At 33.8% G+C, this 23,376-nt stretch overlaps 1 protein-coding gene across 1 annotated transcript; it reads left to right on the forward strand.

Moving 5' to 3' along the window:
- Positions 1 to 6,441: 6,441 nt before the first annotated feature.
- LOC130964598 (metal transporter Nramp3.2-like) lies at positions 6,442 to 10,846 on the forward strand. Its single transcript, XM_057889891.1, has 4 exons — positions 6,442 to 7,111; positions 7,809 to 7,945; positions 8,083 to 8,735; positions 9,941 to 10,846. The coding sequence occupies exons 1-4, from the start codon at positions 6,564 to 6,566 to the stop codon at positions 10,163 to 10,165; spliced, it is 1,563 nt and encodes a 520-aa protein (XP_057745874.1). The 5' UTR covers positions 6,442 to 6,563; the 3' UTR covers positions 10,166 to 10,846.
- Positions 10,847 to 23,376: the final 12,530 nt, after the last annotated feature.

A 23,376-nucleotide genomic window follows, 5' to 3' on the forward strand; every position in this document is an offset into this window, starting at 1 on the left:
ATAAGACATGCAGTTCATCAAATAGAATTTAAAATGGAGACTTTTCATACAATTTTCTGCTAGAGAACCGATTAATAAGATGTACAATATGACTAACAACAAAGTGCCAAAAAATTTAGAATGTTATTTTGAAATATGAGAGCTCATAGAGCTATGTTGAGGATGGTTCAATGTTTCTTCGCCACAACAAAATTGTTGTGAAGTCTCAACATAGCTAGTCCGATGTTATATACCTTTTGAACCAAAAAATATTTTTAGTCTAAATTCGGGTCCATTGTCACGTATGCATTTAATTGTCTTATTTAATTGTGTTTGAATGAGATTAATAAAAGCTTGTAACAATGTTGCTAGCTGTGAATTAAGTTTCATAAAAAAATAATCATATGAATTTACTTGTCTCATCCACGAGGATAAAGAAATACTTATAACCGTAAATAGAAAGAATAGTAATATGTCTCCATATATCTATATGTATGAGATTAAAATAACAATCTATTTTTGTACCATATACAAAAAAATGTAGTTTCATTTGTCTTGAAAAATGATAAGAATTACATGGAGTAATGGTACTTTTACCAAATAACATTAAGTCTTGTGAAGTAATTTGTTATGCTTGAATCTCCCTTCTTCAATGAGTACAAATCTTCTTCCAATTCCGTAATCTTAAATATATACCTTGATAGTAACGATGCCTTAAATCTTTTCAAATACCTACTACTTCATAAATAACACTTCTCAAAATTTCATTGCTCAGGAATTGAAGAATCCATGCCACCATGTAGGAATTGCACTTGTCCCATGCTGAAAATTTTAGATCATCCACACTAGATTTCGGTAATGTACCATCACAAAGTCAAATTTATTCTTGGACTTCAACACAATCATCATTGCTCGTGACCACTCATTATAGTTTTTAGCTTCTAATTTCAGAGAAAGTATTAGAATCAATGGGCTTTCTCCAAAGTGAAGAAAGAACACACTTGAATAATTTGAAAGAGCGCTTACATTGTCATGACTAAGTTGTGATTCTCATTGAATGAGTAGATTGGGTAATCGAACATGAGTATGAATATCCGATCTTGAGGAATCATCGTTCCTCAAAGTTGAATCCCCTATAGAGTCACTAAAAAAATGAACAAACCAAGATCTTCCTTTTCCTCACTCATTGATTGGAGTCATCGTTTTTCATAAACACAAAAATTAGAGACGATGCACTTTTATTAATCTTTATTATATGAGTTGTGCAAATGAAAAAAAAAAATCATCTTATTATAAAAAAACTTTGAAGTTCAGAACACAATGAAAGATTGAAGATGAGAAGAGAGAAAACAAGAAAAAAAAAAAAGAATTAACGATTTAAAAAAATTAGTAAAACAATAAAATTAACTAGTAAAATTTTATTATAATCATACATGCACATATTTTAACTAACTTATGCTAGTTAACATTAACTACTTTCTATTAACATCTAACTATCTATATCAAACTATTTTTATTAAGTTAATCCTATATAGCTGACTATTGTAACAGTCACGTGATAATAATTTTATGGGTAATAAGGTAGATCTAATGTTTCTTCTGTAATATGTAAGTACTGTTTGAATATTTTCTTAAATAAAAGTTTTCTTCCGTCAAAAAAAAAAATTATAGGCAAGGAAAAAATTAATAGTGGTTATGTTAGAGAATATAAAATTTATTTAATGAATAAATATATTGGTAATGAGACTAATATAAGGACAATAAATATATTAATAATAAATATGTTAATAAAAAAATTATGTATATATAAAAAATTAATTATTATATCAGTTATTATATATTTATATGTAAATATATATTTTAACGTGTATTCATTTTAAATAGATTATCAATTTAATTTATATAATTGATTTTTAATATATATTTAGCATAATTGGTTACTAGTATTTAAATAATTACGTTGGTGTTAGTATCTTTTCAGATTTATTTAAATCTTATGAAAAATTTTAAAACAAAAATAAAACATTTAAAAGGTTATAATTTATAAACAAAGATGAAACATCTCAAATAAAACTAAAGCAATAATAATTTACCAAAAGCAAGAAAAACCAAAATGAGAAGCAATGGAATGAGAGCCCGTGTATACACGAGCCATGTACGACAATGACGCCTGTTAGCTCGTGGTCCAGGCACTCTTGGCAGATTCAATTCCTTGCTTCTCTACGCCTTCATTCTTTGTCCTTTTGCTTCTATATATTCCTAACGATGAAACATTAATGTAAAATAATTAAATAACACTCAGCTCGTACATGCCATTTTCAATGTGAATTTGTGAAAGATCCTCAAAACGGAAAAAATTATAAAGTAATAAAGTAATATATTAATGATTATTGAATTTATAATTTTTATATATAAATTTTATTATTTTAATTTAATAGTGATTAAACTCTTATTTTTTATTTTACAAATTTTTATTTTATTTTAGAAGAACTTCATCTATTGTCAATTCATTTTCGTATGTTTTAAATTTGAAAATAATAAAAGCTTAGCTAATATTTTGGTTTTGGTATGTTTTATCCAACTAATTATATATGGTTTAGCGTCTGGTTGACTGGTTGTATTATAAATGAATGAATGATTGAATCTTAAATAAAAAATAAGACCTGACATTTTTTTAAATTCATATGAAAAGTATATAGTCATTTTGTTTCATGAAAATATATAATTTTTGTGTGAAAAATTTATACGACTGTGTTATGTGTTAGTTTTTCATTATTAATGTTTTTTGGTTTGAACTAAATTATTATACCCCTGAATTAGAAAAATATTACAAATATTCTATTAAATAAATTAAGTTTGTAATTGAAAATTAACCTGAATTTTCCATATATTTTTTTCCTGTTTTTCACTTACTTTGTTTATCATTTTTAATGAGGGTTTATTAGTGGAACAAATTAATATGCTTTGTTTATATTTTCTAAATAATCACTAATTAACAATCTAATAGAATTAAAAAAAATCTTATTTGACAAAAAAATTATATTTAACCATAATTAATTAATAGAAACAATAAACATATAATAAATATACAATAACAATGTTTCAAATGAAAACACAAGGGTTAATAATCAAATTCGTTTCTGAAAAATCACTCTTTCTTCGTATTAGTCCCATAACAATTAATTTTTTAGTTATATCCGTCCTTAAAAGATAAAATGTGACTCAAATTGGTCATTTCGTTAGTTAGATAATAACGTATCACGTTAAGTGCCATGTGACATGATGACATGGTAGGTTAATGCCACGTATCACAAGATGATTAGTTGACGTGCCAGTAACATTTAACACGTCACGTGTCACTTGACATATAAAAAAAGTTATTTATAATCAAAATAGTCCCTGGACTATGTAAATCATTTTCATCCCTAAAATTTTAAAAATTAATCAAATTAGTCCTTATATAATTTTTTTCTTCATAATAATAAATTAGAAATACTTTTTAATAGTACTAATTTTAATATTATTTTTTAGACCTTAATAAACAAAATTTTCTTTACATAAAATGATAAAATTATTATAAAGTTATTTTGTTATGTGTATTTTAAAATTTTATATTTTTAAATTATAATTTTTTATGGTGAATTTTTTTTATTTAAACGAGTTTATCAAATTATTGTTGATTATATATTTAAAAGTTTAATATTTTAAAATTTAAATCTTTTAAATTTTTTAAAATTATAATTTTTATTATTATTTAATTTATATGGTAGAACTTAATAATTGAAAAACTTATTTGTGTGATTACTTGTTGAATCTTAATATTTTAATATAGTATATTTAAAATAACTATTATATTTATTTAGTGATATCTAAAAGATTAAAATATTTAAAATAATTACTATATTTATTTAGTGAAATTCAAAATATTAAAATTAAGTATATAACTAGTTTTAATATTTTGGATTTCACTAAATAAATATAGTAGTTATTTTAAATATTTTAATATTTTAGATCTCACTAAATAAATATAGTAGTTATTTTTAAAAAAAAATTATATTAAAATATTAAGATTCAACAAGTGTTCCCACAAATCGATTTTTTAATTATTGAGGTCTACTATTTAAATTAAACAATAATAAAAATTATAATTTTAAAAATTTAAATTTTAAAATAACTACTATATTATTTAGTGAGATTTAAAATATTAAAATTTTAAATATAGAATCAACAATAATTTGATAAACTCGTTTAAATAAAAAAAATTTACTATAAAAAATTATAATTTGAAAATATAAAATTTTAAAATACAAATGACAAAATAACTTTATAATAATTTTATTATTTTTATTATTTTATGTAAAGAGAATTTTTTTTATTAAGGTCTACAAAGTAATAATTAGTACTATCAAAAAATATTTTAAACTGAATATTATGAAGAAAAATATTTATATAAAAACTAATTTGATTAATTTTTAAAATTTTAGAGATGAAAATAACTTATATCTAAATTTTTAAGGATTATTTTGATTTTTACATATCAGATGACACATGGCGTGTTAGGTGTCACTGACCTGACATATCAGCTAATCATTTTGTGACATGTATCACGTTATCATGTCACATGACACTTAACGTGATTCGTCATATCCAACTAACGGAAAGACTAATAATTTGACTCATGTTTTATTTTTTAAAGACTAATATGACTAAAAAGATTATTTAAGGACTAATTTAAAGAATAAGTAATATTTTACAGACGAATTTAACTATTTAATCTAAAAACATAAATATAATTGAGTTGAATTGGTTCAATTTAAATAAAAAAATACCCAAACTAATTAAAATCTAATCAGATTGGTTTAAACTAGATTCAGTATATTTTTTATTTAGATTTGAATTAATCTAGTTCGACTAAAAATCAGCTAGAATTTGTTCTAGTATTCAGATACCTTATTAAAATAAAAAAAAAAGTAAATAATAAAAAATTATAGAAAAGTGATGAAAAATGCTATAAATACTTAAAAAGAAATAACTAGATTAAAACTACAAATTGTCATCACAAATCAACATTATAATAGATTAATATAACAATCAACATTATAAATTATATTTTTTAATTAAATATATAGTATAAAATTAGATACTCAAATTAGATCAATTTTTGTAAGACTAAATTTGATATCTAGTCCAATAAGTACGGATCCAATTATACTGATTACTCATTAATTATTAAAAACAATTAAATTAAATCGATTCAATTTTAATAGAATAATCAAATTACAAAACATAATATGTATACTAAAAGATAATCATTATATATAAATATATATTATTTAATTTATTTTTAATATATATTTTATATTTTAATATATATATTTTATACAAATAATTAATTTAATTACTAATTTTTAATATATACATATGAATAGATAAAACGGTTGATAGAATGATCTAAATCCACTTACTCCCCTGCGTATAATATCCCATACAAATATGTTTTGGTTTCATAATAAATAATTAAATATCCTATAATAATATCCATGCTTATTCTTTTCCCACCATTTTATTCCTTCCCCACCATGCAGATAACGATGACATGGATGAAAAATAAGTCGAATCATTTCCCTGAAGCTGACGTGTAGCTAAACTTACATGTTGCGCCCACACACGCGTGTGTGCTCTGCACTCATACGACCCCTCAGCCGTACAACTCAACACGAGCATGGCATATCAGTATCAAAGCATACCAAAGCTAAGAAACAAGTCACATTAACAAACACCACTTTCTCCTCATGTGATTACAACTACGACTACAAGATACCCAAACCATTAAATATAATTTATATTTTTTCATATCTTAAATATACAATTAAACACACAAGTTGTGCAAATAGTCCAGATCTTTATCCTTAAAGCCGTTGTTAAATAAATTAATCTTTCAATTTCGGGAATAAAAGTACTCACTTTTATCCTAAAATAAATAAAGCTGTGTTGAAACAAGAAAGACAGGAAGATTTGCATTTTAATGAGGCTTGTTAATATGTGCTTTAAAGTAAATTTTAAGAATATCGCAAAAAATCATTTATTAAAAGTTACTAGAAAATAAATTATTTTATATTTTTAATACATTGAATATATCAAAAATTTTAAAAAATTTTATTATTGTGTTTTTAAAATATGTCTTTAGAAGTTAAAACACAAGATAATTAAATTCTTAATTTTATTTATTGAAAATGTTAATTAAAGAAAAAAACCCTAAAATCTCTACATTGGAGTGGTAAATAATAATACAATAATATAACCTCTCTTCAATTTGGTTTTTTAAAATTCCAATCCCCAACTGCCAACTCTGTAGATAATTTCTTTTTCCCCAAAATTCAGCTAATTAGTCATTTCTACTAAATTAACTCATTTTAGTTTAGATTTAAGTTTCTTTCAAGCGGATCATGATAAATGAATGAAATTCAAAAGGCAGAAAAGCATAAAAGGGGACAGTGACCCTTCACAATACCCATTAGAACTCTCACACATAATAACCCTCCATCAATCAAACATTATTCAATTCGATAGCCATAGCCATAACCATGCCTCCAACTCCACAAGAACACGAGCAACCCCTCTTACTGGACTCACCGCAACAAGCCGATGAGTTAGAAGAAACAGCCTACGATTCTTCCGAGAAGATCGTGGTAGTTGGAATCGACGAGTCAGAGTACGAGTCCGGGAACTGGGCCCGGGCCCCACCGTTCTCATGGAGGAAGCTATGGCTATTCACGGGCCCGGGCTTTCTCATGAGCATAGCGTTCTTGGACCCAGGGAACCTGGAAGGAGACCTGCAGGCCGGTGCCATTGCGGGGTACTCGCTGCTGTGGCTGCTCATGTGGGCCACAGCCATGGGCCTGCTGATCCAGCTGCTGTCGGCCCGGCTGGGCGTGGCAACGGGAAGGCACCTGGCGGAGCTTTGTCGGGAGGAGTACCCGACGTGGGCTCGGAACGTGCTGTGGGTTATGGCTGAGGTGGCACTTATTGGTTCTGATATTCAGGAGGTTATTGGTAGTGCTATTGCTATAAGGATCCTTAGTAATGGCTTTGTGCCTCTTTGGGCTGGAGTCACCATAACTGCTCTTGATTGGTAAATTTTATATTTCCTTTTTTGGCCTGCTTTTTTTTTTTTTTTTGTGGTAAGTTTAGCATAATTTCGTTAGATTTTAGATTTACATTATTTGTGCCAAACTGTATGTTTCAAATTGTAGTCTAGTTTATCAAGTTTTATCCTTAGGTGTTTATTGGTTTCTTCGGTTTACAAAAATGCTATTTGCCCTCATTTTTAGGGTGTATTTTGTATTTCAACATGTATTCTCCGCTGATGACTGATTTGATAGCTGATTATTATTATTATTATTATTATTATTATTTTTTTTTTACATCTAGTATGATTTTTATATGTCAATGTTGGTGTTTCTGGCATTGTTACTGTTGCTATACATTGATCCGAGGAGCTACGGAAAGGGCACACCAAAAAGTGACAGTAATAGATTGGAACTTCTAGGAGTTGCAAGATATGTTCAAAATTGTTGCTTTTATGAAGGTATCAATGATTTTGATGGTCTCATTTGAGATTAGAGGGAGAGAAAGAAAAGAAATATGTTTCCGGACGAATCTTCAGTGGAATGGAATCGTTGAGTTTTTTTTTTTTTAATTAAAATGTTGGAACCTGGATGGAAGTTACTAAAACAAGCATTTTTGTTTGTTAAATCATGTCTTTGTATTTTGTAGTATTCCCAAGTCAAACATTGAGACATATGGTTGTTTTGTTTTGTTTGTTATAGTTTTGTTTTTCTTCTTCTGGAGAATTATGGTGTGCGGAAACTGGAAGCTGTTTTTGCTGTTCTCATTGCGATAATGGCGGTTGCCTTTGCATGGATGTTTGGTGAAACAAAGCCCAGTGGCAAGGAATTGCTTCTTGGTAAGTAGTTGATTTCATTCATTTGAACTTATCCAAAGTTTACTTTAAGTAAATTCTCCAAATTGCTTTGCTAGAAAGTAAATCTTATGTGTTATGTTGCTTTAGAGCTGATACAGCACATGCTTTACCCTTTGTAGGTATTTTGATTCCGAAGCTTAGCTCTAGAACTATACAGCAGGCTGTTGGAGTTGTGGGCTGCATTATTATGCCTCATAATGTGTTCTTGCACTCTGCTCTTGTTCAATCAAGGAGGGTTGATCACCGGAATAAAGGCCGAGTTCAAGAAGCTCTTAATTATTACTCAATAGAGTCCACCATGGCCCTTATAGTCTCCTTTGTTATTAATATATTTGTCACAACCGTTTTTGCTAAGGGGTTCTATGGTACCGAACTAGCAAACAACATTGGTCTTGTAAATGCAGGACAGTATCTTCAGGAGAAGTATGGGGGTGGACTATTTCCAATACTGTATATATGGGGTATTGGGTTATTAGCAGCAGGACAAAGTAGCACTCTTACGGGTACCTATGCAGGTCAATTTATCATGGGGGGTTTCCTAAATTTAAGGTTGAAAAAATGGATGAGAGCACTAATTACACGAAGTTTTGCAATTATTCCAACTATGATAGTTGCTCTTATTTTCGACACCTCTGAGCAATCGTTAGATGTTCTGAATGAGTGGCTTAATGTTCTTCAGTCAGTTCAAATCCCCTTTGCACTTATTCCCTTGCTTTGTTTGGTGTCAAAGGAGCAGATAATGGGAAGTTTCAGAATTGGCCCCGTCCTCAAGGTATATATGATCCTTTCATCTCCACTTTGATCACATTAGTCACTTACTAGATACATATTATCAATATATTTTTACATATGAAGTACTTTGTGATGCCAAATAATTTCATTTTGTACGAAATTTCTGTTTATATATAGTCACGGGTTCAAGCCGTGAAAACAGCCACTGATGTAATTATCAGGTTAGGCAGCATACATTACATCCTTTGGTTGCAGCTCTTTCCATGACCTTGCGTTAACACGGGATGCTTGTGCATTGGACTTCCCGTTATATATATATCTTCTATTGATCCATTAAATTAAACTTGGTTGAATTAGGATGGACTGATGGAGGTAATTCAGAAGCAGCTACTTGGTTTTTTCTGTCATGCAGTTTAGGCAACTGACAAGTTAGAACTGATGTGAATCCTTAGTCTCCTTTGCAATAAAGAATTTAGAGTCTGCTTCTGATGAAACTAACGGAAGCACAATTTTACTATCCTGTCTTGAGAAATTAAAGGAGGTGTTGTGTGTCTAGAGAACCAGTTTCACTACTCTAAAATGCCAAAGTCAATATTATTTATACTTGTTATTTATTTATTAATTTATTTTCATCATGGTGTGTTCAATATCTTATATTATGCAATTCAGTTTATTGGATAATCCCGCAGTTGGAAATTGCATGAAATTCCATAATTGGCATGAGTCATATGCCAAACATCTAGAATGTTGTTGTTTGTGTTATCTTGTAGATGAAATTGTACTTTTATCCTCACTTAATTGAAGTTTGTGTCAGTTGCCTGAATATCTATCCTATTATTATACAAGAAGCCCAAAAACATTCTTAGCAGTCAATGCACTCACATGCATGGTCTGTTTATACTTCATACATGCTTTACTTGCAAGCTTAATTGTTGATTATAATTTAATTACAAGTTTGTAATGTCATCTGTGAAGCTAGAGAAGGTGCATTATGTTGATTATAGGTTTCCACCATTGATCAGCGAGGTGCATTCTGTCATGGCTCCTACAAAAGTATTTAATCAATGGTGGAAATCTATTCTCGTCATAGAAGTGAATTTTTCCAATTTAGAGGATCTGTTTACTCTGAACTTCAATCAATATGGTTTCTGTACTAACTGCGAATTCTTCCCAATACTCTGCTCGATTTTTTGTTTTTGTTAGATTAAAGTGCTGATTGCTGAGTGGCTTCCTATGTGTTTGTAGATTATTTCATGGCTCGTGACTGCTCTGGTGATAGTGATCAACGGCTACCTTCTGCTGGAATTCTTCTCGCACGAAGTGAATGGCGCAATAGTCGGCACTGTAGTGTGCGTGCTAACAGCTGCATATGTTGCATTCATAGTATACCTTATTTCACGGGCCGTTACGTATTCACCTTGGCAAAGTGTGACACAGCGAAAGTCAAATACTAACTCAGAGTTAGAGTAATTAGCTCGTAAAGAAGTCAATGCAAAGTGGTGGAAGCATATTGTTGTTTTTGCCTGTAAATTATTCAGTCTGTAGGTTGTAGCGGAAGTATTGTTTTTCTATCAAAATTTAGTTTCTGAAATGAAATGCCTTTGAAATAACTGATATTAATGTGGTTGAGACTTGAGAAAATTGAGCGCTGTAGTGTTTAAAGACCTGCAGTGTTCTCTAATTAATGGAAAATTGGCGTTAAGAACCGTTGTGGAAGGCAAATTAAGACAGATATAAGTTGAGGGAAGTTCTATGGTATGGATAGAGTTAAACATCCAGAGGTATGGATTCAACGTGGATGGGACGCAGTTACGACGCGTGCACAGTAGCCCCGTGTCATTGAAACAGGTGAGCTGATAGAAAGGTTGACAGTAGCAGATGGAGAGCAGGTCTCGTATTTCGTTTTATAAAGTGTTAACAATTTATTAAAATTGATTAGATGTGTGGTGTGATTAAGCTTTATTGAATGATGGGCTGACTAAAATGTTGGAAAGTTTTTTTGATTTGTTGGTTGAATTTTGGAAGCCCATGACAATTAGATGAAAAATTTTGAAATTTTTTAAGAGTGATGACATAAAACCTAAAAACATGTTTTTGAGGAGTGTCCGAAAAAGGATGATGATAGTACTAAAGGGATAAAAAATTAGATCATGATATTGGATGAGCAAAAACATGATGATTACTCCCGTATATATTTGTATGTATTTATTAAAAATTAATATTAATAAATATCATATAATCATAAAAAAATAATAATGTTATAATTAATAAAAATATTTTATATTTGTTATTTATATATATTTAATAATATTTATATAAATAATTATAAATAATAACAAATATAATTAATTTTAATATAAGTGAAAAAAAAATATTGTACAATTTTACTATATAAAAAAAATATGAATAAATTAAATTTTTAGAATTTATTCTACTTTATTACCAAATAGAATACAAGAACACTAATTATCTTTTGTATTAATTTTTTGTATACTATTTTTCAGTGTCTTATCTTTTTTCATTCTCAAAATCGGAGACAGATTTAGTATTTGTATAGCAAAAATTTTTGTTTAATTTTGTAAAAATTTAGTGGATCTTCTTTGTTAATCCCTTCCAAAGATTATCGCAGTTCAAATTAATTTTTGTTCGTCCGCTAAAATTTTTAGATTTTTCAAGTACAATTTATATATTTTTTTCATTGCTTTCAACAAAAAAATCTACAGAATTTAAAAAATAGATAAAGTAGGGTAGGGTAACAATTTTTATATGCAAACTTCTATATTTTTCAGATAAAATTTATACAATTTTATCTTTTTTATTCACGTAAAAAATTACATAACGTAAACAACACAAAAGATATGACAAACTATGTTTTATTTAGGGTTTAAGATTTCAAATGATATTTGTTTTTTTCAAAATATGGCCCTAAGTTATTTCTAAGACCAAACGTAAATAGGTGTGGACGTTGACAAAAGAAAAATGAAATTACACTATTTTAATATAGGTCAACAAATTTCTATTAATTAAATAAAACAATTTTTGAAATAAATAACCTAAGTTAATTATTATATTCATATTTTTTAAAACATTTATATTTTTTATTAATACACATATTTTTATAAAATTTAAAATCCTTTTAAAAATAATATACCAACAAATCATTTATTTATATATTTATTACAATAATTTGAATTAGAGTACATTGCAAAATAGCTTTTAAGTTTATTTGATATAAATTCTATTATTTTCAATAAAAATCAAACGGATATTATCCAAATCATAACAAATTAAATAAATTTTATTTTCTAAATCTATTTAAATCATACTGCAAATATAGTTATATCTCATTGTTACTGACAATAACATATGTTGAATGTCGTTCATAAATGTTTTTCCTTTGCAAACAACATTAATAAAGAATCTTTTACCGCAATGCTATTGCATGACCAAATTATTTTAATAATTAACTTAGTTCAATAAAAAAAAACGCACAGAAGAAGAAAAAAACAAATATTTAATTAAATTTAATTAAAAAATAATTTTTTAAAATAATATTTTTTATTATTTATTGCTTAACTCATTAGCAGTGAAAATGACATGAATAATAAAAAATACATATTTTAAAAAAATATTAATATACTTAAAAAATGTCTAAAAATAGAAACATTTCCAATCCAATAGAAATGGAAAATACAAAAAAAGATGTCACAAATTATAAGTATTATTTACAAAAAACATATATTTACGATTTCATCCAAAGATCACTTTAAATTTCTCCAACTATCAAGAGAGACTCTTAGACTCCTAACATTAAAGATTCTTAAAAGTGGACCGATGATTGATTGTTTTGTTCACATTATAACATTTTTCGTCAGCAATTAATTGTCATGGGCTTTCAAAATCCAACTAGCGGATCAAAAAATTTTTTTTAACATTTTATTCAGCCCATCATCCAATAAAGCTTAATCACATCACATATTTAATCAATTTTATTAAATTGTTAACACTTCATGGAACGAAACACGAGGCCTGTTTCCCGCCTGCTGCTTTCAGCCTTTCTATCAACTCACCTGCTCTAACGACACAGGCTTACGTGCATGTGTCGTAACTGCGTCCCGTCCACATTGGATCCATACCTCTGGATGTCTAACTCTATCCATACCATAGAACTTTCCATAAGTTGATTCCATTTAAATATGAAACTAGCATGCATAATACAACCCGCGTTTCGCGTGCTGCTTAGATGATCCAATGTATATATTATATCGGTTATGATACTTTGTCAATAAAATAAGTTAACTACCATACACACATTCAACAGCAGTTAATAAGTCGAAACAAAAACTGCTTATCCTTTAGCGGCGCTTTTGAACCGCCACAATAAGCCAACAAGGAAACAAAACTTCAGCGATTCTATAAACTGCCGCCAAATTATTTATTTTTCATTATTGGTTCTTTTTATTCTATTTCATATTCAATAATTTTCTATTTTTTATTTTGTGTCTTTTTTTGTTTAATTTATTAAAATTTAATTAAAATAAGTAACATTCAATCAAATTTAAAAGCAAAACCCTAAATGAATATATATATAATTGAAATTTGTCATAAGTGTATCATTGCCTATAAACTAAAAAAAAAAACAGTACTATTAGGTAAATAAACTGAGAAGACAAAATCAAATAGAATTCTATAGCCACTACTTCAGTTGATTCAAACTCATAGTTTTTCTTGCAAGTCATGATTGTCAGAAGAAGATGGTCTTGCGAGCAATAAAGTCGGTATGCTCTCCAAAAAATCCAACTCTGTAGCAACATCAAATGACAAATCATCTCTTCGTTGTTGAATTAGGTATCTCTAAAGATTCTCCATCGTCTATTGTCTGCTCTTAATCTTCTCTTCTGCTGTTTCTGCCTTTAATTCAACAATCATCGTCTAATGCTCCTTAGTTTGCGCACCAGAGTCTGACTGTTGTGCAGTATTACCAAAAAGTTGAGTGGGACATTGTCCAAAACCTACACTATGAACTCGTCATGTGTGCTTCTTTTCAAAGAATTATGCAAGAGAATCATTTTGTGAAAGCTCCTTGTAGGATTCATCTTGGTTCTCAATATTCGTAATCGATTCCTATAGACATACTAAATTTTCATTATAATGATTTTAAATTTAGCACTATAAATACAAAAAGAATAGAAAATTTTAAACTAATACTTACACCAACAACATGTTACATGTGTTCATACCTGGCCCAAAGCATAAGCCAGGCCCAAAAGCAGAGAAAGCCCAAAATGTCGCTGCCCATAACCGACCTCTTCACAGGTCAAACAAAAGCGCCGCATGGTAACACCCTTCACTCCAGAGAAGTTATAACTAATCCCTAATATTTCTCACCCACTTCTAGAAGAGAGATATCAACAAGCCTTATATAAAGGGACGATTATCCACCACCAGAAGTAGAACTATTCTAACGGTGGTTATTGGTTCATCACCTATAAATATATTGGCACTCTCAGGTACATTTAAGTTCCAATACACTTAAACATGCTAGACCCTTGCTGACTTAGACATCGGAGTATTTTGCAGGTACCACCCCCCATCTTCTCAGAAACAACTCGGACGACGGCTGCTTGACGCAGGCTAAGTCGGAAACCACTCCACTTAGAGCTTGGACCTTATATTCAGGCCCAAATACAATCCAGTTTCAGGTAACCCTCGGAATATTAGCGCCGTTGTTGAGGACCTGAAAAACGACACTCCATGGCGGACAATCACCTTAAAGACGGACGCACAACATCGGGATTAGATCCAGAGTACCAAGACATGGTCAACAACGACCAAGCCCTTGTAGTACCTCCTCCAAGGACAGAGGAACCACATGTTGAAGGCACGTCGGGCGATCATCACCATCGAAGAATCCCTTCTAAGATTTACCACCCAGAAGGAGAAAACCAATCCCATTCCACCGACCTTATGGGGCTGCTATATGGACATCATGGCCGACTAGAACAGCTAGAGCAGGAGTTAGAACAACAGCGAGAGGTAGAGAAAAACCTGAGAAGAGAAATCAAACGACGAAGAGAGCTGGAGGAAAAGCTCTCAAAGTTGGAATCCGATATCCGAGGTCGGAATTCACACACAACTCGGGAAGATACCTCGCTGGGAGGAGAAGATCCTTTCACTGAAGACATCATGTGGGCTAGATTTCTTAGAAACTTCAAAAGCCCGGTCATGAATCTGTATGACAGGACAAGCGACCCGAGGCATTACCTAAGCAATTTCAAAAGTCGGATGTACTTAGATGATGCCTCAGATGCTACTCACTGCAAGGCCTTCCCGATAACCATAACAAAGTCGACCATAAAATGGTTCAATAGCTTGCGACCTAGGTCGGTTACTAGTTTCAACGACCTTACGCAGAAATTCCTTACGCGATTTTCAATTCAAAAGGACAAGGTCAAGTACGTGCCCAGTTTACTCGGAGTCAAACAAGAAGTCAGCGAATCCCTTAGAGACTACATGGAAGGATTCAACAAGGCATGGTTAGAAATCCAAGACTTTTTCGCTGAGGCAATAATAATGGGATTAATCAATGGTCTTCGAGAAGGTCTCTTTTCCCAGTCTATCTCAAAAAGACACCCGACCTCATTGAGCGATGTAAAAGAACGAGCTGAAAAGTACATTAATATGGAAGAAAACGCTAGGCTACAAGAATCGAATTGGCGACTAGGACATCCTCATCAAGCACAGAAAAAGGAAAAGGAGCCTAAGAAGAAAGAAGAATATAGCTCAAAGAAACCTAGGAGGTATCACAACTACACCTGCTACGAGTTTCTCTCGTGGATGTCTACAGGAAAATTTGTCATACCGAGAAGCTTTCCCCTCCCCTCCATCCAATCAAGAATAAGAAGGGGGAAGCCACAACGAGTATTGTGAGTACCATAAGTTGTATGGGCACTCTACAAATGAGTGTTACGACTTAATAAATGTGATAGAAAAATTGGCCAGGGATGGTCAGTTAGATAGATATCTCATGGAAAGGTCAGGTGGTTATGGAAAGAGGAAGAGAGACGACGAAGAAGTCAGCCCCCACAAACTCCAGAGTGATATGTCCACATGATAGCAGAAGGTTTTGCTAGCGGAGGAGTGACCAAGTCGTCTCGAAAGACCTACTTGAAAGAAGTCTACTATGTCGGAGAAGAAACTCCCGATCTCCCGACCATCTCTTTCACAAAGGAGGATGCGCAAGGAATAACATCTGGACATGACGACCCCGTTGTAATCACCATGATACTTGCTAATGCAAATTTACACAGGACCTTAGTAAACCAAGGAAACTCAGCCGACATACTATTCAAACCTGCATTCGACAAGTTAGGGTTAGAAGAAAAGGAATTGAAGTCCTACCTGGATACTCTTTTCAAGTTGGGAGATACACCAATTAGGCCATTAGGGTTCATTACCCTATATACTACTTTTGGAAAGGGATTGAAGTCAAAAACCTTAAGCATTGACTACATTGTTGTGGATGTAGCTCTCAGCCTACAATGCCCTAATTGGCAGGACAACACTAAATCGGCTGGGAGCTGTTGTTTCTATTCCTCACCTCTGCATTAAATTCCCAACACAGGAAGGAATTGCAACCATCAAAGGAGATCAAAAGTTGGCAAGAAAATGTTATAATGAAAGCTTGAATCTACGAGATAAAGGAAAAGAAGTCAATTCCATTGAGCTCGGAGGAGTCTGAGGAAGAGATGAACTACGACTACAGCCTGAAGGAAAGACAGAAGAGGTCCAAATTGGAGAAGAAGTCAGAAAAAATACCAACATAGAAGTTAATATAAGAACAAATTTGAAGAAAGAGCTCGTAAAACTCCTACAGGAGAATTTCGACCTCTTCACTTGGAAGGCTGACGACATACCCGGTATGGACCCTGAACTCATGACGCACAAGCTGGTGATCTATCTGAGTCCCGACCTGTTCAACAAAGACGTTGTAAGCTTGGACCAAAGCGAGCTCAAGTGGTTGAAGAAAAAGTTCAAGTCCTACTAGAGGCCAGATTCATCAGGGAGGTCAAGTATCTGACATGATTAGCAAACGTGGTGCTAGTAAAAAAGTAAAATGTGAAATAGAGGATGTGTGTCAATTATACTGACCTCAACAAAGCCCTTCCGAAGGACCCATATCTCCTGCCCAATATCAATGCTTTAGTGGATTCCTCTTCAGGATATCAATACATATCATTCATGGATGCCTACTCGGGATACAATCAAATCCCGATGTACAAGTCGGACTAGGAGAAGACGTCGTTTATCACACCCAGAGCAAATTACTGCTACGTGGTCATGCCATTTGGATTAAAAAATCCAGAGGCCACATATCAAAGGTTGATGAACAAGATGTTCGCACCTCACCTCGGAAACTTAATGGAGGTATATGTGGATGACAGGTTAGTAAAAACCAAGGATGAGGTCAGTCTCCTGTCCGACTTCTCACAAGTCTTCGGCACTATAAGAAGACATGGGATGAGACTAAATCCCACCAAATGCATCTTTGTAGTAGAAGCAGGAAAAGTTTTGGAATTTATGGTCACACAAACGGGAATTGAGGCTAACCACGACAAGTGTAGAGCGATCTTAGAAATGAGGAGTTCAACTTGTTTAAAAGAAGTCCAACAGTTGAATGGCCGACTTGAAACCTTGTCAAGATTTTTGGCAGGATCAGCCTTGAGATCCTTGCCACTTTTTTCAATACTTAGAAAAGGATGCCAATTTGAGTGGACTTCTGAATGTGAAAAAGCCTTTCAAGAATTCAAGACATTCTTAATTCAACCACCCATCCTTACCCGGCCAGAAATGGGAGAAGAGCTCGTGTTGTACCTAGCTGCCACTGATAAGGCAATAGCTTCAGCACTAATACGAGAAGATTAGGTCGGACAACATCCCATTTATTTTGCTAGTAAAGTCTTACAAGGGCCAAAATTAAGGTATCAAAAAATTTAAAAATTTATATACATTTTAATCATGGCATCTAGGAGACTCCAACCTTCCAGGCACACACCATAAGAGTTTGGACGAATCAACCCATGAAGCAGATCCTCCAGAAGACAGATATAGTAGGTCGAATGGTATAGTTGGCTATAGAACTATCCGATATGACTTAAGCTACGAAACTCGGACAGCCATTAAAGTGCAATGCCTCACCGACTTCATAACAGAATACACAGGAGACAAGAATGAAAACTCTACAACCTAGAATCTTTATATAGATGGATCCTCCAATAAAGTCGGGAGTGGTGCGGGCATCATACTAGTCAATGAAGAAGAAACTCAAATAGAGGTTTCTTTGAAATTTGAGTTTCCTGCTTCCAACAACCAGGCTGAGTATGAAGCCCAGATTGAAGGACTAAAACTCGCCAAAGAAGTTGGAGCAACCAAAGTAGTAGTCTTCAGTGATTCTCAAATAGTAACCTCTCAAATCAATGGAGAGTACCAGGCAAAAGATCCCAATATGAAGGGATACTTAGAGAAAACACTTGAGCATCGTCAACAATTTCTTGATACCGAGGTTCAACATATAACTCGAAAACTTAATACCAAAGTAGATGCCCTTTCTAAGTTGGCAAGTACCAAGCCAGGGAGAAATAACAGAAGTCTGATACAAAAAACCTTCACGGAGCCCTCAGTTATGAAGTCGGATAACAAGTCAGACATTCTACCTGTCTCCGGCTTAAACCTCGGATGGATGACTCCCTTTATTGAATACCTAAAATTTGACATCCTTCCTGATGAATAGAAAGAAGCCAAGAGAATTCGGAGGAAAGCATAGAACTACACTCTGGTACAAAATGTTCTTTATAGAAGGAGAATATCCACACCTTTGTTGAAATATGTTCCGACTTGCAGAACTGAAGAAGTCTTGGAGGAAGTACATAATGGCATCTGTGAAAACCACCTCGGAGCACGATCTCTAGCTAGGAAGGTGGCCCAAGTTAGGTTCTTCTGGCCGACCCTGCAAAAGGACACAATCGAATTTGTCAGAAAGTGTCCGCCTTGCCAAATGCATGTCAACTTCCACATCGCTCTCCCCGAAGAGCTCATTAGCGTAGCCTCTCCATGGCCTTTTGCGAAATGGGGGTTGGACCTACTCGGACCTTTTCTCCAAGCCCCTAGACAGGTTAAGTACCTCATTATGGAGTGGATTACTTCACCAAGTGGATAGAAGCAGACCCACTAGCTACTATCACAGCTCAAAGAAGTCGGAAATTCCTATACAAGAATATCATTACTCGGTTCGGAGTTCCTCACTCCATTACCACAGATAATGGTACACAGTTTACCTACTCTACATTCAGAAATTTAGTAGCCAGTATGAAGATCAAACATCAGTTCACATCAGTAGAATATCCCCAAGCTAATGGACAAGCTGAAGCAGCCAATAAAGTTATATTAGCTAGATTAAAGAAGAGGTTGCAGGATGCAAAGGGAGCTTGGGTAGAGGAGCTCTCGCAAGTACTGTGGGCTTACCGAACAATACTCTATTCCACGACTGGAAAAACACCCTTCCGACTTGCATACGGAATATAAGCCATGATCCCAGTAGAGGTCAATGAACAAAGTCCAAGGGTAAGATTTTATGATGAGATTGGGACTGTTCAAGCCCAAAAAGAAGAACTCGAACTCCTCCTGAAAGTCCGAGAACAAGCCCAGATAAGAGAAGCAGCGCTGAAGCAAAGGATGTTGGCCAGATATAATGAAAAGGTCATATGAAGAAGCTTTGTCACAAGCGACCTGGTCCTGATAAGAAATGATATCGGGGTAAATAAATTGGGCGAAGGGAAGCTCGTTGCAACAGGAAAAGACCTTTGAAGGTAATCGAAGTCTTGGGGAAAGGCTATTACAAAGTGTCCGACTTGAACAGAGCTGAGCTCCCAAGGTCGTGGCACGCATGTGACTTGAAGAGATATTATAGCTAGAAGCACACCTCGTTCTCTGACGTACTCTTTTTTCCGACTTCAAGGTTTTTTTCCCAAGAAGGGTTTTCCTGAAGGAAGTTTTAACGAGACATCAAAGCGGGGACTAGGGGAAAGAAAGTTATCACCCTTAGTAGCAAAAGTACTTCTTGTAAATTACACTTCGTCAAATAATATTTCTTTTTATTCCATTACTGTTTTCTACGATACACATTGACTTAAGCTCGAAAAAGCGCAAAAATTTGTTGCTCGACCTACATGGTTGGCAAGATAAAGCGACGAGGAACAATTTGGTGTAAAGAGATTGTAAATGGCGATCATATAAGCTCGGATAATACGACTTACGACTTGGAAGTCATAAAGCATCCGTGCAGAATAAAATGTATCGCAAAAATAACCTAAGTTGCAAGAACGAACGAATAACAAAACAAGCTGGTCGTTCACACTAAGTAATGGAAAAACCTTTCTATAAATCCTAAAGGTAAAGGATATTTTGTTAAAAGGATTTTACGAAAAAGCCTCATAAACAAGTCATAAAAACAGATGAGCAATCATCTTAAATCCCAAGGCAAAAAGGAAATTCAAATTCACAAAAACCTTTTTTAAAAGAAGGTCAAAAGAAATTGTTAAATCCTATCCAAAAGGATCAACATCCGCAAACAATAAGAAAATGCAAAAAATAAAGAGTTGTTAAGAACCTTTTTGAAGGACCAGAGTCAACAAGAGTTTAAGAAAAAGTGCAAAAATATATAGAAGTATTTATAAAAGGTCCCACAAGCCGAGCCTTAAAAAAATACTAAACAGGGCCAATAAATGGGTTATGATCATCAGCAGCAGAGGAATCGGGTTTGGCAGAGAGTCGGAAGGTTCTCCTTGGTCGGGACGACTTCTGGCTGAGAAGAGCTCGACACTGTCTCCTCGGAAGCAACGACTTCTTGAGGAAGAGACTCAACCAAGCATTTTCCAGCAGTCTTGAGCTTGGAGTCATTGGGATGATGAGGGGGAGCGACGATCTTCCCGTCAACCATGATCATGTCAAGGTTAAGAGGGGAAAGAAGTCGGGAGCAATAACCTGAACTTGTTTATTCAAAATCTCAAACACCTCGTCTATACCCTCAGCAACTGACTCTTCTAAGTCAATGTAATCCTCCCTAAGTCGCTTAACCTGCTCCTTCAAATCCAAGTTCTCCCAAAAAATTTGGACATAATTCTCCTCAGCTTTCTTTAGTAACCCCTCAGCCATAACACAGGAAGCAGAGGATTGTTTTTCTTTTTCACGAGTTTTGAGGAGCTTGGCTTCCAGCCTTATCTTCTCCTCCTCTAGTCCCTTCTCTGCCTCCCAAAGAGAGGCCACCTCGGCCTGAAGGACCTCTAAAGAATGCTGAGTAACATTCAGAGGAGTCTTTTCTAACCTTTTTAGCAAAGTCGAACAAACCGCAACTGTTCGAATCCCACCTCAAATCAAGACCCAGAGGTGATTTTTTATTGAAAAATCATCCATAGCAATAAAGCTATGAGGAAGGATGTGTTTCTCACAAAACCTCACCCCATCAAACACAGTGTCATAAATGTTGGGGGCAGTGGATTCTGAGGTATTCCTTTTTCTTAGAACTCAGCTCCGAGAAGGGAGGAATAGGAGGGGTAAGAACCAGAGGAGGAGGAGGAGGAAGAGAGTTTACCAGCTTGATTTGAGAAGAGGTACCCATATCAAACTTGGTCGGAGAAGGAGTATCTGGCCTACCCCCCTTTTGCAGCTGAGCAGCTCGAGCTCGAACATTCCTCTTAGCCTCCTGAACCTTCTGATAGGCCTTGGAACCACTTTTCATTTTTTCTACAAAAGAATAAGAAAATTCAACAAACAAGTCGAAATAACGAGTAGTTGTCTATAAAATAGTAGTAAAAACTACCTAGCTTGGTACGGATATAACTCGGTGTTCCGAGAAGGAACTTCTTGGTGTCAAGGTTTGGAGCCTGTCCCCAAGCCTTTTGGATGAACTCAACTATAGCCTCCTCGACTTCGTCAAAGTCTACCAAATTATATTTTTCAATAGGGGTTGCCTCTACCTAATATAACTAGAAGCGAGGCTCATCATTTTCATTCAAAAAGAACGGGCAGTGACCCTCAGTAGCACAGACTTTAAAAAGAAGTTCTTAAAATCATGAAATGATTCATCAAAAATAGAAAACACCTTCCGACCTTGGATAGCTCGGAAAGAAAGCCATTGTTGTTTATTTTGTCTATTCGAAGCACTAAAGGGCTTCGTTAGGTGGAAAAGGTAGAAAAAAGTCTTCAAAAAAATCGGGAATCTGAGCTCATGACTAACGAGTTGATAAGTTTTGAAAAATCCCCAGGAGTTCGGATGGAGTTGGCAAGGAGCCACTTTGCAATGGGACAAGACTTCTATCTCAAAGTCAGAAAAAGAAAAAGTAACCCCAAGTCGGATAAAAAAGCAGTTGTACATAAAAAGAAAATGAGGTTCCAACCCAACAGCTCACCCAAAACAAACTCGGTCGTCAGGGTCAGGGGCTACTATTTCGTATTCTACTTCATCCTCGCTAGAACTACAAATCCTATTGTGCTTACGGAGTTCCTCTACAAAGACGCTATCAACTATAGGATTGGAACAAAGAACTGAAGAATCTACCAATTTCAATAAATCTTCAGGAACCTTGGAAGACATTTTTGAGGGGATTGGAAGAGACATATAGAAGAATATACCTATATTATCAAAAAAAGGTTGTCACTACCAATTGTAAACAAAGAAACCCCCTTTTTTTGTAGATCGGTGCAATAAAAAAGTACGGGGGAAGCATTTTCAAGAATAATAGTGTGTTGAAAACTCTCATTTAGGGTCATCATCGCATACAAAGAAACCATGGAAACATCGCAACAACAAAAAGTAAACTAAAACAATAAAGATAACGTATATGATACCACTAGCAGGCAAAGATTCAAGAAAACAGAGATCCCACATTCAAAGAAAGGTTTTATAAGTAAGCACTACGATAGGAAAACTAACCTCTGATTGTCCTTGAATGTAATGGCGTGGCAATGACAGTGCAACCCTCAAAAGAAAATTTCACGTTCTTTAGATTTCTCCAAAAAGAAAAATAAAGCTCCAACACAAGAAAGTGGAAAGAAATGAAAGGACTCGAGGAAGAGGAAAGAGCACGAATACCACAGAGGAAAAAGAGAAACAAAAAGGAAGAAAGAGAAAGGAGAGGAGCATTTAAAAGATCCAAGGGGAAAAATTGTAAAAATCCTTCCCCCCATTAAATAACGTGCACGGTTACATATGTAATGGCACCCCACGTGTCACGAAAGGAAGCCAACAGACGCAACAGTTGGCATTCTAAAATCACATCAGTTTTTCGACTTGAAAATAGGACCCGACCTAAGACCTCCGACGTGATGACTCTACCTCTTAGCATCGACTTCACTCATACTTGAATCTGACTTAAGTAAAAAAGATTGGACTTAAGTAGGGGCACTTTTCATACCTGGCCCAAAGCATAAGCCAAGCCCAAAAGTAGAAAAAGCCCAAAATGCAGCTACCGATAACCGACCTCTTCACAGGTCGGACCAAAGCGCTGCATGGTAACACCCTTCACTCCAAAGGAGTTATAAGTAACCCCTAATATTTCTCACCACTTCTAGAAGAGAGATCTCAACAACCCTTAGATAAAGGGACGATTGTCCACCACCAGAAGTGG

This window comes from Arachis stenosperma, chromosome 1, assembly GCF_014773155.1.
Source record: "Arachis stenosperma cultivar V10309 chromosome 1, arast.V10309.gnm1.PFL2, whole genome shotgun sequence".
Classification (NCBI taxonomy): Eukaryota; Viridiplantae; Streptophyta; class Magnoliopsida; order Fabales; family Fabaceae; genus Arachis; species Arachis stenosperma.